Genomic DNA, 15163 nt, shown 5'->3' on the forward strand with positions numbered 1-15163 from the left:
TCAGTGCTGCTTAAATTCTTTCACACAAACACCTCCAGATATTTCTGTCTGCCTTCCATTCATATGTGTGGAGCGCTCGGGAGTGTGCGTCCCCTGATGCCACATGAAAGTGCGCCATCTAGTGTCAGCAGGCGCGCTGAAGCTGTGTTAATGTAATCCTGCTCTGGCAATACATCAGGAAGCAGGAATGTCTCACCCCTGCCATTTGGTTTTGGAATGTCCTTGATTTTCGTCTTTGTGGAGTGAAGTCACCGGGGTGTAATATTGATTTGAACTGCTGCGCTATAGGGCCAAAACCTCAGCAGAGGCCATTAACTGTGACTACTTTCTATACGCCACATATGACTTTCATACTCCCTCTTAAACAAGTGAGAGATTCCCAGAAAGGGGTTCATTAAAACATATATATATATATATTGATTTATTCGCCTCACATTAGTTTATTTCCAGTGAAAAATCGGTGAAGCTGCCCTTTAAAGGTGCTTCTCTCAGTGACGGCTAGTTACTGATCCTTATTTGACTTGGAAGCCACGAGCTGTCGCAGCTAAGCGGCTAACCTGTTGTCAGATAGATAGTTTAAGCCGATGAAACCAGAGACAGACAGTAATGTGATGAGGCCGTGTCAGTGTGGGTGCCCTGAGGTGAGCCTTGCCTGGGCAGACTGCCTCTCTCTGATTGCCTGTCTTTCCTCTGCTTGTGTGTGTGTGTGTGTGTGGTTTCCGTGCGTGTGTCGGTGCCTCTGCCTTGCTCTGTCTCAGCTGTTTGTTTACGCTGCAGGGCTCGGGAGAGTACAGGGCTTTGCTGGATCCTGTTACTGTATCCCCACTCCACCCAAAACCTGGACCCTATGCTCCTTTTGTGCTCCTTGAATGGTCCCTGTATACGTTTGCAGGGTTTGGCTTTTTTTTTTTTTTCCTTTTTAATCCCGGATTGAAATCACTTTAACTTTTCTTTACTGCTGTCAGAGATTTATGGCAGAGTGAATGCTGCTGTCTTTCAGAGGGTGGATGCTCCTTGACGCTTCTTTTGGGTCCAGTTTCAGCACCAGAGGGACTATTAAACTGTCTGAGATCCTCAGTTAGAAACAGAGGGCGAGGAAGGGACAGCAGGAGGAGAGAGGGAGGGGGGGGTGCAGTAGTAACAATGCTTGTGTTAATCAAATTACTCAGGAATGAATTTCCTGTGTTTAAACACACGCAGTAGGAAGAATTTAGTTCCTGCAGGGTGAAGGAAGCATTCAGTTTCCACTTTGAAAGACGGGCGGGCTTTCTGTTTAGTCATCCATCGATGTATCATTTACAAATTAGCACCGCTCTTTCATTTAGCACCCACACTAAATTTGCAGATTGCCAGTTAATTGGCTGTTCATAAATTTGTTAGCAGATGAAGTTTGTGTAGTGGATGTGTTTACATCTCTCAGCCTCTCCCTGCCTCTCCGTCTGCCTCCTTTTTTTCTACGTATTCATTACATTTGAAGCACATGCTACCTATGTAATACCAATAGTCTGGTCAGGAGGTTATAAACTGCTTGTGTCAGGGATATGTTAACAAATGACCCAGGCAGACTGGCTGTGAAACTTAAGTCAGTCTCCGATTCATGTGGGCCACACAGAGACTGCACCGGGAAACGGGGTCGTCCTGACCTACTGTGTGTTTTTTTTTTTTCTTCCTATTTTTAACTTGGTGTGCCGTTTCATTTTTAATGATGTTAATGGAGTGGTTTTCAAGGGACTTTAGTTCCACTACACCATACACTACTTCACTCTGGATTCAGACAGCCAAGTCCATTTCCCTTTCTTAATTTGAAATTACTACATGAAGGTGGATTATTGAGTTTATCGCTGACACAGCATGTCACAAGTAACTTAATTATAAGCAAAAGAAAAGTGACTTATGTATCTGCAGACAGTAGTTGGGTGAGATTTATGTCAGAGCCATCAGACTGCCTGTCGCAGCTCCACTCACCAAATCAGCCCTTACATAATGGAAACTGATTAGAGCCAGAATGGCTTCCTTATCTGATGGACTGGCAGAGTGGGTGGAGGCGACGGGGGTTACAATGCATGCTTCAGTGCACCGCCTTGCAATCTAATTAGTGGGCAAATGGAACACACATGCACCACATGTTCTCCAACATGGCTCTTATCAGCAAACCAAACAAGAAGCACTCAAAGTGGTGCTCGTAAAAAGAAAAACAGTCTTTACTGAGTGGAGTGTGGTTGCTGCTGCTGCTGCTGCTGGTGCAGGAGGAGGTGGTGGTGGTGGTGATGGTGTTGTTGCACGTGTGTGCGCTACCCTTGACAGGTTTGTTTGGGGAAGTGCAGAGGCCTGTATCCTGAGAGCGGGAGGAGGAAAACACTTCATCACAGAGATAAGGGGACTAAGTGAGCCTTGCGATTCTGAATGCAGAACGTGTTTACCTTTCACGCACCGTTGTAGACTTTCACAGAGCCGGGTTTCAGGGGGCCGCCCTCGCCGCCTCTCACAGCTAATGAAGTTTGAGGCAAAGAAGCAGCAGCCTGCGTCGGGGCAAATATTTGAAGTCAGTTAACTCTGAAAATTGACGGAATCAGCGAGCTAAGCTCAAGTGAAAAAGCCAAGTAAATAGATATGCTTTCCATGCACCCATTCTCTTTCCCTCCCTGCGATCTGATAAGCGCCGTCAGGCTCGTCAGGCTCTGCCATCTGAAGGAAAAATGGAGGTTTCAGTGGATTGGAATCTAAACAAGTGACAGGCAGGTTTCACATGAGGCAGACTGAGGGGCAATTTATCTAATTTGAAAGACGTACTCCTGGTTTACTCAAAGGGTCGATAAAGTTCCAGTTTTGATCTTGGTTATCTTTCATCCTGAGCTGCAGGCTGTTCTCTACACATCTACGTCTGATGCTGACTTGTACAAACTTTCTATAGTTGTGATGTACTCTTGACAACATTATGAATCATTGATAGCATCTGATTTGCTGAGCAAACCAGAAAAAAAAGGAAAAAAAATGTTCTTCAGCAGCCTGAAATCCTTTGCAGTCAGCCATGTCAGGCTGTTTGTTTTGGAGGGAGCAGAAGAAGAAGAGGAGAGGGGTTAAAACTGTCTCTTTCTCAGCACTCCCTCATTTCTTTGCTTTTCTCTCTGTCTGGATGGTATTTTTCTGGACCTCACCGAAATTCCAGTGTGACAGAGTGTGCAGTGGGTGGTGTCAGTAGGTGGTGGGGCTCAGATGACATGTATGGGTGGTACTACTATAGGCAGTAGAGATATTCAAGGAATGCCTCCTCGAGCAGCCTCTTTGTGGGGGAGATTGCAGCCAAAGTCGAGTGAAAGCCTTCCGCCTCAGCACGCTTCAGAAGTCTGTGAGAGCCCCCCCATCTCCGCCTTCAGGTGCCTGTAACTCAAAGCTTTGGAAAAGCACTCTTTTCCTCTTTTTAATTGTAGCTCTTCTTTTCTGGTCCTCCTCTGCCCCCTTTTGCTCTGCTCTCCTGCCGAGCTGCCCCCGTGGAGCTGCTTGGCCTGCTGGGAAGGCAAACATTCTCCGCTGTGTACCTTCTACAATAGACATCCTGCCCCTTCAGTCATTCATGACTGAGGCCTGGACTCCAGAGAGAGAGAGAGAGAGAAGGGGTAGCTGGGTATTAACCTATCCTGTATCTATAGCTGGCTCTGTCTTTGTCATGTGGAATCCCACTAACTCCTCTCATATGGTCACAAAGAGTGCCACCTGTTTGAAGGAAGTGAAAGGACAGAAGGGGCTTTAGGGGAAACAGATCCACTCGGCCACTTTCTCTAGGAGCAGCTCTATGATAAAGAGCAGTGGAGCTGCACAGCTAAGGAGTGACGAGCACCCTCATCTGCAATTATTGCGAGGTTGGCTGTGAGATAGTTTATTAGCTGTTGTCATGGAGGAAAATAAATAGGGCAGGAACGCAACAGGAACCTGTTTTTAACAGGCCTGCGGCAGTGGCAGCTTTAACGGAAGGGAATCGCTTTGACCTCCAGGGGCCTGTGGGGGATGGAAGGTGGGCATTAGGAGTGACATGGATTGTTGGAGATACTTACAGCCTGTTAGTCAACATTTATTTCTGCTGTCAATGTGTTCTTTTTTTAAATTGCTTGTCACAGAAGCATCCACGCTGGCGAGGGGTGTAGGAGTTCAAAGAGGTGCCGCCAAATAGTACCAGCAAAATAGAGTGCGTAGGGCGACACTGTTTCTTTTAACTGGCAGCTCGGACAAAAAAAACAGCTGAAATTGTGCACCTGGTATTTTCTCTCCCACGGTTTATAACAATGAAAATCAAATTAGACTGAAAATTACATTGAAACTGTGCACCTTCAGCTGCAACTCAAAGAGCAATATGCTTTGAATGTGTCTTGTTTGCACACCTCATTTTGTCAGCATGGTCAAAGTGTGCATCTTAAATTTCCATTTGCAGTGCATGGACCCATTTACATGCAAAAGTGTTAATGAGGCAGGTGAGTGCTGACCTTGTTAATTAACCAGAGGGCAGAAAAGAGCGGACAGCAGACAGAGATGTTGCATCAGGAAGCCATTGACCTTCACTCTCATTACTCTCCTTCTTCTTCATCTCCTTTATACATAGAGAGGTTACTCTCTGGCTAATGAGCAGGATTAAAGTAGGTCTGCGTGCACATGTATGCAGTATGTGTGTGTATGTGTGTGTGACCGTAGGGTTGAGGGTCTTTTTTTTTTCATTCGACGGTGAAGTGTTTCACCTTGGCTGCAGCTTGGAAGGGCAGCCTGATTGAAAAGCTTTCTGGCCGTGGCATCTGCCATCCTCCCTGCTGCTCTGTCACCACTTTGATTCATGCACAACCTGACCACAACCGGGAGGCGAGCCACTCTACCTCGCTGCAGGGAGGCAGGTCCACTTCACAGCTGAGGAGTAGGGGAAAAGCAGGAAAGAAAGAGAGGACAGCGCTCGTAAATAACCTGCCAGATTCCAAGTCCCGGATTCATATCTGAGGCAGCATGAAAGCATCACAGTCTCACGTGTCGGCCTGTTTTGTTTCTCGTCTCAATGTGGGAGTTAGCGACTCGTGTCTGCCAGGGTTTAGTGTCCCTAAGCTGTTTCTGGCACATGCCTGGTGAATACTTTTCCCTTCCAGCTCCAAACCAACACAAGCTTCCCTATATGGAAGTTTCTTGTGGAATGGAGCTGCAGCCCACACAGCTTAGAGATGTCATTTGTATGCTCTTTTTTACTTTTTTTATCCAAAACAGATTGCTGGAAAGGGAGCCGTATGGAGAAACTCATGATTAGAGGACATTTGGTAATCTCAGCTCTCTATCTGGACTTGCATCTACTGACTGTAAGAAAATTCATGCTCGTTTTCCTTCCAACGCTGCTGAAAAAGCATTAAACACTGTGGCCCTAATTCAATTACGCATTGCTGTTTTCCGAGGGACAGTTGGCGATAAGTAACCCAACCCCCCCCCATTCCTTCACTCTGCAGTGTATAATATGATTAGCAACAGGTTTTCCTCTTTTGCCTTTTTCTCTCCATCACATGCTGTTTTCTGAGTTGATGTTTGGAATGAACAAGGTTTAGTTTGTGCTTTGTGTGTGGTACAGCTGTTGGTTACTTTGAGACAGTACCTCCCAATGTCTCGCTCGCTCCGCTGTCCCAGAGGAGAAGAGGCTCTTTAGCTGAATTGATGAGGGAGCTGTGGACACTTTAATCCAGCGTGTCCAGGCTTGTCAGACAACTTTCGTTCAGTGGTCTAACCTTGAATAGGAGCCTATGATTTTGATTGATGTGGTCGCGGTCCTACGCAGCTTGTTTGTTGCCCTAACGCCCCGGTGCTTACCGAGGTGGAGGGCAGGAGGGGGGCGGGAAAGCTCAGCAACCACAGGGTTCTTTATTTAAACAATCAAGCAAGTTCCCAGAGGGGCTCTGGGTGAAGTAGAGTTTGTTTGCAGTGGGTAGGTAGGAAGTGGGAAGCTGAGGACCGTCCTGTCTCAGCCCCAGATCCCTGGGGTCATGTTCGGTCACTGTGTTTGCGCACAGCAGGCTGTTTGGCCGGCTGGTGTTTCTCCACCACTCAACTCTGCGTGATTCGGCCGGAGCAGCAAGCAGACAGTGATTGATGGGGCGGTACCCCGCTGGTCTCTGATTGAGTTAGAGCCACTCACAATCCCTCGCTTTGTTTGCTCTTTGCTTGATCTCTCTTCACTAAATTGGCAACATTAGTTGTGGTCTTTCTTTTTTATCACAGCCGCTGTTGCTTTTTTTTCTCACGGTCTTACTCCTTTTGTTAGATGGCAGTAATTGCGAGAAAGGACTGTAAATTCAGCTTTTTCTGGCATTATCTCAGTAGGGTGGTATCATTAGTAGCCTGCACCTCTGGCGCCTGCCCAGCCTTTTCCAGGATGACCCCTGCCTACACAGGGATAAGTGACAAGGAGGGCCCTCTCCTCCATGCATACTTACACACTCTCCCAAAGGACTTCCCCAGAAAGCAGAGGGAAATGATACCACTGGACAGACGGACAGGAGAGTTTGTTTGTCATGGCAGTAAATTAAAGGGGTCACATTGTCCTCTAAGTGTTATAGCAATGCTGGCTGGCTTGCTGGCCATCAGCACTTAAATCAGCTCTGTAATGCCAAGAATTCAGCCTCACTGCCTGACACCACGGAAGAGATGCACTGCTTGGCATGTGGCCCTCACAGCACGGCCTATTTGGCTTTCAAAGTGCTGCATCGTTGGAAAATCTTGAGTTCTTTTTCATGCAGGGAGAACAAAGGAGCCACTAAAATGAAATACAGGTTTCAGACATTAAATGTTGCGTCCAAGTGCTGCAAAAACTGGCAGCGACTGATAATCCAACCACTCCACTTGTTTATATTTAGCACCAAATTTGTCCCTTTTCCTGTTAGGAGCTATAAATGTAACTCAAGTTTATTGTGTAGTTTAAGGTCAGGTGTGGTTCACTGTGACTGTTGTATACAGTGAAAAAAGGACAATCTGAGTCATCGGCAGCACTCCCACAGGGTCTGTTCACAGTCCCCACTGCTCCCAGCCAAGTGGCTGTGTCCAGCCAGATGACCGGGTCATGAAGCACTCAGGCCAGACTGCTCCCTGACCCCCCACCCCCACACACACATTCACACACACACATATTCACATACAACCCCTCCTCAGGCTCAAGGGAGGACAGAGAAAAAAAAGAGGAGGGAAGACGCCGGAGGGGACGGATGGGACATTTAATTGAATAATTCCCAGTGCAGTTATTATTATCATTGCCCTCCAGCTCCTGAGCCATGTAAAAGGATCCTATAGAGAGGAAGCATGCATCACACCATTCCACTTTTCACTGGTCTTACATTGGCACCTGTTTGCCAGCCTATTTGCACTACTTTTCTCCTTTGTCACTGTTCTTATCACTTTCATGCCTTCGCTATCTCCCTTTGCAGTTTCCTCTTAATGTACCACCTTCCCACCCACACACCACTCCACACTCCTCCTCCTCTCTTCCTGCCCATTGTGGAGAGGCGAGGAGAGTTTTTGAACAGCACCCAAAGGCTTTACCTCTGTTTGACCTCAGGCCTCATCTCCCCTCCTCCCTTATACTTTTTCCCCTCATGCCTTCTTTGAATGCGGCATACACAGCTCATTACTTGGCGAGGAGCACTGCTGGCTTCCTCACAGCATCAGAAACAGATAGATGATTGCCTCTGTGTATGTTGCTCAGGTTTTTTGTGGGGGGAGGGCATATTTTTTTTCTTATCAGGGCCATAAAACGTGAAGCAATGATGCTCGCATATGGGTACATTTGGTCCAATGTTAAGTTCAGTGGGTCACTAGTTCAAGGTTGTTTACAATTACTACCATGTCTCACATGATGTCTCACATCCTACATATGTAGCCATGAACAGGATATCCAGTTATAGCACCCCACCACCCCCCTTTATTTTTTGACATGCACATAATAAATGGGACACTGTTCTTTGACCCTTTGGATCAGGGTCAGGGTTCTGAATCTGCATCCTGGCCTCCTCTATTAGAAGAAAGTCACATTTAGCCCGAGTGGAGCTATATCCACAAGGCAACAAAGTAGCATTTGCTCCCTCCCTCCCAGCAGGGTGTGCATGTATTTGTGCCACTGAGGTGTTCCATGGCGACAAGAATAAGGCGTTGACAAGTCAGGCCTGCTGTGCCACATCGCCCCCTTTCTCTCTCCCAGTGCCCTGTTATTTTTACCCTTGACTTCTCATTGTTGTAACGACGGCGTATCATCTGAGCCTTGCCACAGACCCCTGTGGAGGACTCTCTCTCTTCACTCACCTCTGCCTGCCCCTCTCTCTCCTGTGTAATCAGAGATCCTCTCAAATGTCAAGGTGGGACAAATGGGAGCCATTCCCTCCTGTAATGGCACCAGAAATGGGTTGGAGTGCTTCTCTTTCCCTCCGTCCACCTCTTTTTCTTTGTGCCTTTGAAAACATATGGGCCTTTTCATTCGGTCTATCCTTTTACCTTTCTTTCCTTGTATTTTTCAGAATGTTATACCAGTTTCCTTCTTGTCTCTGTGGGTTCTTTATAAGTCATATTGCAGGATTTCTGGAGAGGGAGTGTAACTGGCGTATTGCATAATAGCTCTCAGTCAAAATGACTGCATAATGAGGCCATTACCACATTACTGCTTTACTTCTGTGAAGCGTTTCTTCGAAATTTACCCAAAGGGCTGGTCGCTTCATTTGCAAAAGCATACATTCAGAGCGTGAATATTCATATCAGCACACTAAGATGCATGCAGGCAGTGTTTGCTGTAGATGAAGCAATTTCATTTCCGAAGCTCACTTAGCAGGAAAAAAAAGTGCTAAATGTGGGTTTCCATTTTGCTATGGGCAGTTTTCTAATTGATTGTACTTATTCATTCTCACCACATTCATGATAGGAAAAGAGATAAACTCTCTTAGTCCAGCATTAACATGCCGAGGACTCATTTTCTGTTTTTGAATGTGTAATTTGTGCCATATTTAATTCTTATGACATGAGATAATGTGCAACATCATGTTGGGCGTCATCATTAAGCAGTTTTTTTTGCATGTAGTTTCCTGCTTCCTCATCTTGATAAAGGACCACTTACACTTCTCCTGAAGTCATGAGACAACAGTGGACTCTACAGGTGCATGGGTGACCTGTGGACAGTCTGTACTGAATTTCCTCTTTTCGATTTTCCTGCACATTAGCTGATGCAGGCTGGACCACTTGTTGTTTAGGTTTTCTGGTGTATGTGCAGCTGGTGTCCTTGCAGCGGGTGGCCTATCAGACACAAAAAAAAAATTGGTTGATGTCAGCTCATGTTCACCCTGTTATGTAGACTCATGTGCACTTAAGTTAAAAAAAGTTAAGTCCGCCATTTAATGTATTTATTCATGCATATTTTTCTTTACTTTATATAAAGTAATCTTTTTGATTGATAACTGACTGTCATTCTAATCAGTGTTCTGCCACATCAGAGAATGAGAGCAAATTTACACAGCCCTTTGTTGAAACTACTAACATATATTCACATTAATGTAACCACGTTAATATGACCCATTTGTCATGCTTCATACTTTTGTGTGCAAGTGTGTCCTGACTAAGAGTATACACAGCTCTGCGCTTTGCCCTGTGGGCACGTCACTAGAATAAAAACAGTCAGCTGAACATGCTTCCCCTGTGTTTAAAGTGCAGTAGGTCCTACATGTGAGGTGAGCACAGGCTATTTAGGCCAACTGCTATAACAGTGGGACCTTTTGTGGTTAGTTCTGTTTTCCATGCTTGTTTTTAAGCATAGACCCTGCAACTGTGTGAGCCCCCCCTCCTCCTTCTCCTCGGGGGTTAGAAATCTCCCTCTGTCCATGCTCATATTTCTGAATAAAGGATTATTGTGCGTTTTGCAGAGAGTGTGCGATGCAATAATTGAGTCTAAACAGGCAAAATCATTAATTTGATTGTTGGCGACAGCAGATCTCTCGACAGTGTAATTAGGGAAGCTAATGGATGGAAGCATGCTAAATCCATCAATGCTAATGATAATTGCAGTTTAGGAAAGCAAGTATGCTTTACAAACGTGTGGCAAAATCTGAAACACACAGCATCTAAAAATATGAGCGTGTAGCGGTGACACCCAGAGAGGCCCGTTGGACGGGTGCAGCTGGGCCATCTGGGTGGGAATATGCATCTTTTCATCCATCTTTTTTTCTTTCTTTTTTTTAATTTATGTCACAACATGGGGGTGAGCAAAGCAATCATCCCCCTCTCCCCTCACTGACAAGGAACCACTTCTAAGGCCATCAGCTCTGATTGGTTGGTGGTTTATCCTGCTGGGTTAGCTGCCACATTCACAGGCCTTCTGCAATAATTTTCGGTGGTATTCAGTTGTGATGGTGCATCAATGGAGAGCTTTAAAAATGTCTTTAGCCTTATGCTAGAGCATCTGTTTTAATGATCAAGCTTTTGTCATCAATAAAAATCTTAATGTCAGTTAGGGTTAATGTTTTAAGTTGAAGACATTAAGATGTGGCCCGGGTTTACTGCCCCATTTCTTCCTGATTTCCTTGTCTGTCCAGACTCAGCAACACGATGGTCATCACAGCTGGACTGGTGCCCAAGGAAAAATGGATCCTGTTATTCCAGGTTGGGGTTAATACATGTCGCATGCAAAGGGGGAGGCAGTGCGGGATGGAAAGTAGAGAAAGAAAGAACATTTTTATTTTAAGCGCAGGTACATCCCCTGCAGGCTTGGAAAAGTAACCCAGAGATCAGCTAAGTCTCGGGTGCCCCTTGTACAAACGTTAATGATGTTTTGCCTGAGCCCCGAGTGACAGTTTGTACGACGTGACTCGTTAATACGCGAAGTCTCTGGGCCTGGAGTTTTTCTGACGGCTGACAACAAAGTTCTTTTTCATGCTCCCGTCTCTGTGGGCCTCACAGAGCTGCCCCAAGTCTGTTGTTTAGGCATTTCTTGTGTTACCCGGAGCTGTTTTGACATGTTGTAGGTGACATGTTTTCAGCTGCAGGAGTAGAAATGTTGGGGCATTTGTTCTATAGGCTATACAGCTAAACTAAAGGGCAGTAAGTAGAGAAAGAACTCTTGTTCTGGGGATTTCCAGAGCACAGTTGAGCTTATAAATGGTCTGATTAAGAAATCCAACCAATTGTATGAGACTAATACAGTCTGTCATAGCGTTATTCCATTGCCTCAGATTGTATTGCTTTTGTAGAACCATATCAGGCAGACATTTATAGAGGGAGGACAGATTATTTCCATGGGAAAGCTTCGGGCAATATAACTGTTATATTGTTAGGCCGGTGGTTTGTCGCCTTCTCTTTGGCTTTGTAAGGAGGGCTAATGTTCCCGTTTGACACTAGCGGATTGCTTTCTCTCTGTGCCTGAAGAAAGAAGGCAGGCTAATACATTTGAGTCGGTGAAGCGAAGGTCGTTGAGAATTACATTCACCCCCACCACAGCCTGCCTACCCCTCTTTTTTCTCTTTAATTTCCCCACTGGATTGGCAAACCGTTTTCACTATTAGCACTGTGGTAGGCAGCTCACCGTGTGTGTGTAATTATCTGTGTGTGTTAGCAGGCCCACCCAGACCCAAAACAGACTAGACAGATAAATAGGCGTGTTGCTCAGCTGCATTGTATTGTCATGAGAGGTCAGCACACAGGCTCCTGAGAGGATGAGTCTAAGTTTAACTTGAGGTGAGACAAGAGATGAGCGGCAAACCTATAAGTAGGCCACCTTTTATGATCCTAGATAGAGGTTGTCTTCTGTGGTCCCTGAGGACCCCTACAAGCGACTACCCACAGGTGTTTAAAGCAATAGATTAGAGCTGCATTTAACATAGCTGGCAACAGGAGAGACTTTTTCGATAGCCGTCAAACTGAGCAGCCAAGCATCTCCCGTAATGTCTTCCAGATGATAAGGGGGTCTGAATGGATCAGCGTGCGGACCCACTGGCGGAGAACCACTGGAGTTCTGGCTGACACACCACCACTCATTTAGGCACAAATAGAGACATTTCAGAGAGGGAAGTCTCTTCTTTTTCGCAGTGTGGACCCCCAGGGTGCATTTGCTCCTCCATCTGCATTCTGTCTCCTGCTGTGCCGCCTCTTTACGAGGGCCATCTGAGCTGATGATGAAGAAAAGGCAATAAAGAGCTGGTAGTCGAAATAGAAGCAGAATTTGGGTGACTTGTATTCATGCACATTCTCTGATACATGCTATATGGAGCACAATATATGTGCTCTGCCTCTACTCTCATTTGTTTGCACATATATTGGGCATATCCACACACAAACACTTGCTCAGCTCCTTCCACTGTACTGCAGCTTGCTCTCTTCTCTCCTCCTTCATCTCAGTGATGCATCTCAGCATCAATTTTTTAGGCATCTGGCAATGCTCTGCTTTTGGCAGATGTGTGTTTGTGTGTGTGTGTGTGTGTGTGTGAAGAGAGGGAAGGAGGGGTAAGATAGCTGCAGAGACAGAGGCTCTGAGGTGAATTATAAGTCTGCTGATAGAACAGAGCAGGGCCAACGAAAAGATTGATGCTCTCTGTTGTGAGCTGGGAAACAAAAAGGAGAGGAGAGGAGAGGAGAGGAGAGGATGAAATCTTACTTTTACATCTTCCTGTAACATCAACCAAAAGTAACAGAAAGACTAAAATTAACTCACACTTGCTGTGGTGACTCAACTTGCCAACATGACATCATTCCAACAGAAACCCTGAATCCTCGGGGGGAGCCCTTTAAACGAAATAATGAGTGCCTCCTTGGCTGTTTGGCCACAAAGCACGGGGGCAGGATCACACTGTAAACACCATGTGAAGCTAGTATTTTTGTTTTTACTGAGCTGCTGCAGCTTATAAAGTAGCTGAAACAAAGTTGTGCAATCCAAGCGGGCATGTTGCTACAGCTGGTGGCCCCCAACAAGCAAAGAGGAAGAAGACCTGGTCTGAAATCACAGAAAAAAAGCAGAAGAAGCAAAAACAGAGAGTTGTCGATGAGAATTGTGCTTCATTTTATATTGAGGTGATCCGGAGTAGAGACTTCAGCCCTTGGTTATAAACAAATAGCAACTTTCTTCCCAACTAAACCTTTAGCCAGAGACTCTGAAAATTTAAAGGAAGAGACACAGAACAAGAGGAGGCACTTGATGCATCTTGACAGCTCCAAATCACCTCACATCACCTCGGCCGAGCTGAAAGCCGAGTGAAGTCATTCATCCACCGCCGTTCCTCCGGGGACTCAATTTGGAGAGCTGCCACGTCTGTCCAGCTCTACATTTAGTTGCTCTCTGTGCTCCCTGCTCCCACTCCCCTCTGCTCACCTTAAAAATGTTGAAAACAAACCTCCCCCAACCTCCTATAGCTCAATTTCTGTTTTGCTAATACATTTCTTATGTGAAGGAAACCATTTAGTAGAAAAAAGGTGGCATGTTGATACCCGTCAGGTCCCACTTGAGGGATTTATCTCGCCCTAGCCATCATTCAAAGTGTAAATCACCTTTTTGTGCAGAATCTCGTGCATTAAGTGGGTTCAGAATCACTAAGGAGCTCTGATGTTTTGACAGTAATTTGGGAATCAAGCAAAAGTATGAAAATAGCCCCATTTTGCCCTGAAGGTGCATATTCTTTCCAGAAAGAGCGTGTGTGTCTGTGTGTGAGTCAGTGTGACCACACACCTGCTGCAGATTATACTTACATCAAAATTCATTTCTGTGTGTACAATGTGTGAGTTGTGTTTTATTCATGTGATTCTTTGATGAAGATGAAGAAAGAGTGCTGCAGGTCATCTGGGCAGGAACATGTTTGATAATAAGTGGCCTGCAGAGCTGAAAACTTGGCGTGAATTAGCGTTATGGGCAATTAGGAGCTGTGGAAACCTGAACTGAAATCTGCTTTTGGAGCAGCATTCACCCCGTCACTCACAGTCAAAACACAGCATGGAAAAGTCATCTCTACCCTTCGTTCAAACGTACACACTCACACACAGGCACGGGAGTTAATACCACAACTCTGATGCATTTAAAGTACACTTTAAACAAGTCCTCGCAAACACACACACACACTGATAACCAGAGGCTGTTTGGACCACCCTCATCGGCCAGGCACTCTTATTTCTCCTCAACCAGCTTAAGTTTCGCATGCCAGATTGTGTGTGTGAATGAGTGTGTGTGTGTGTGTGTCGTGGCTCTTGTTCCCAGTCCTATTTCAAAGCTGTTTTCCTCTTCTGCTCCTAAACTCTGCACTGACTCAATTAAGCGGCTGCTCCCTTCAATAGCCGTGAGTCTGAAATTCCATTTGAATGTGTGTGTGTGTATGTGTGTTTTAATAGCTTCAACACCTGCTTTTTCTATACACACCAACCGAAGCCAAAGGCCAGAATATAATTGCATTCAACTCCCTTTTTCACTTATAGAATCAGCGCAGACAAGTGATTGTTATCCTGAGGTTAAACAGGAGATAGACAACTGTTCAGCTGAACTTCAGTAGTCAGAGCAGTTACATAAACCTGACCTCATTGCTGCTGGGAACACAAAACCTCTGCAGTGTGTGTGTGTGTGTGTGTGTGTGTGCCAGGTCGATATAATGAAAGCCTGCCCACCTGTTCTCTGAGTTTTAACCTGAGACCTCATTAGTACACAGTGTTTTATTTCCACTACATTACCTGCACAATATGCTGTGTTGCTCTGTGTTTGTGGTCCTCTGAGGATGTGTGTGTGTGTGCTTGCATGTGTGTGTGTGTGTGTGCATGTCATCCTGCAGTAGTACACCTAAATATATGAATTACAGTGCACTGTGTGACTGACACTGGCTCTCCTGTTTCCTTTGCTCAGGTACGACTATGTGGAGGTGCGTGATGGGGTTGACGAGTCTGGTCAGCTGGTGGGGAAGTACTGTGGGAAGATCGCCCCCTCTCCGGTCGTCTCCTCCGGAAACCAGCTCTTCATAAAGTTCGTGTCTGACTATGAGACCCATGGAGCGGGCTTCTCTATACGATATGAGATCTTCAAGACAGGTGGGTGTCATCATAGTACAGTTAAAAAACAATACGAATTCGGTAGCTATGAAATTCTCATTACTCTCCAATAACAACTTTCCAATAACACTTTCCGCATGCTAGTCCCAGGCTGGTACGAGTTGTTAGAATGTTGGCT

At 45.7% G+C, this 15163-nt stretch overlaps 1 protein-coding gene across 4 annotated transcripts in view; it reads left to right on the forward strand.

The window, feature by feature from the left end:
- nrp1a (neuropilin 1a) overlaps positions 1-15163 on the forward strand; it is a 139741-nt gene that overhangs the window by 90294 nt on the left and 34284 nt on the right. For all 4 annotated transcript variants that reach the window (XM_028432937.1, XM_028432938.1, XM_028432940.1 and 1 more), the window contains one exon: positions 14843-15024. In XM_028432937.1, coding sequence (XP_028288738.1) covers positions 14843-15024 — 182 coding nt within the window. The remainder of the gene's footprint in view (positions 1-14842; positions 15025-15163) is intronic.

Source organism: Parambassis ranga, chromosome 20 (genome assembly GCF_900634625.1).
Source record: "Parambassis ranga chromosome 20, fParRan2.1, whole genome shotgun sequence".
NCBI lineage: Eukaryota > Metazoa > Chordata > Actinopteri > Ambassidae > Parambassis > Parambassis ranga.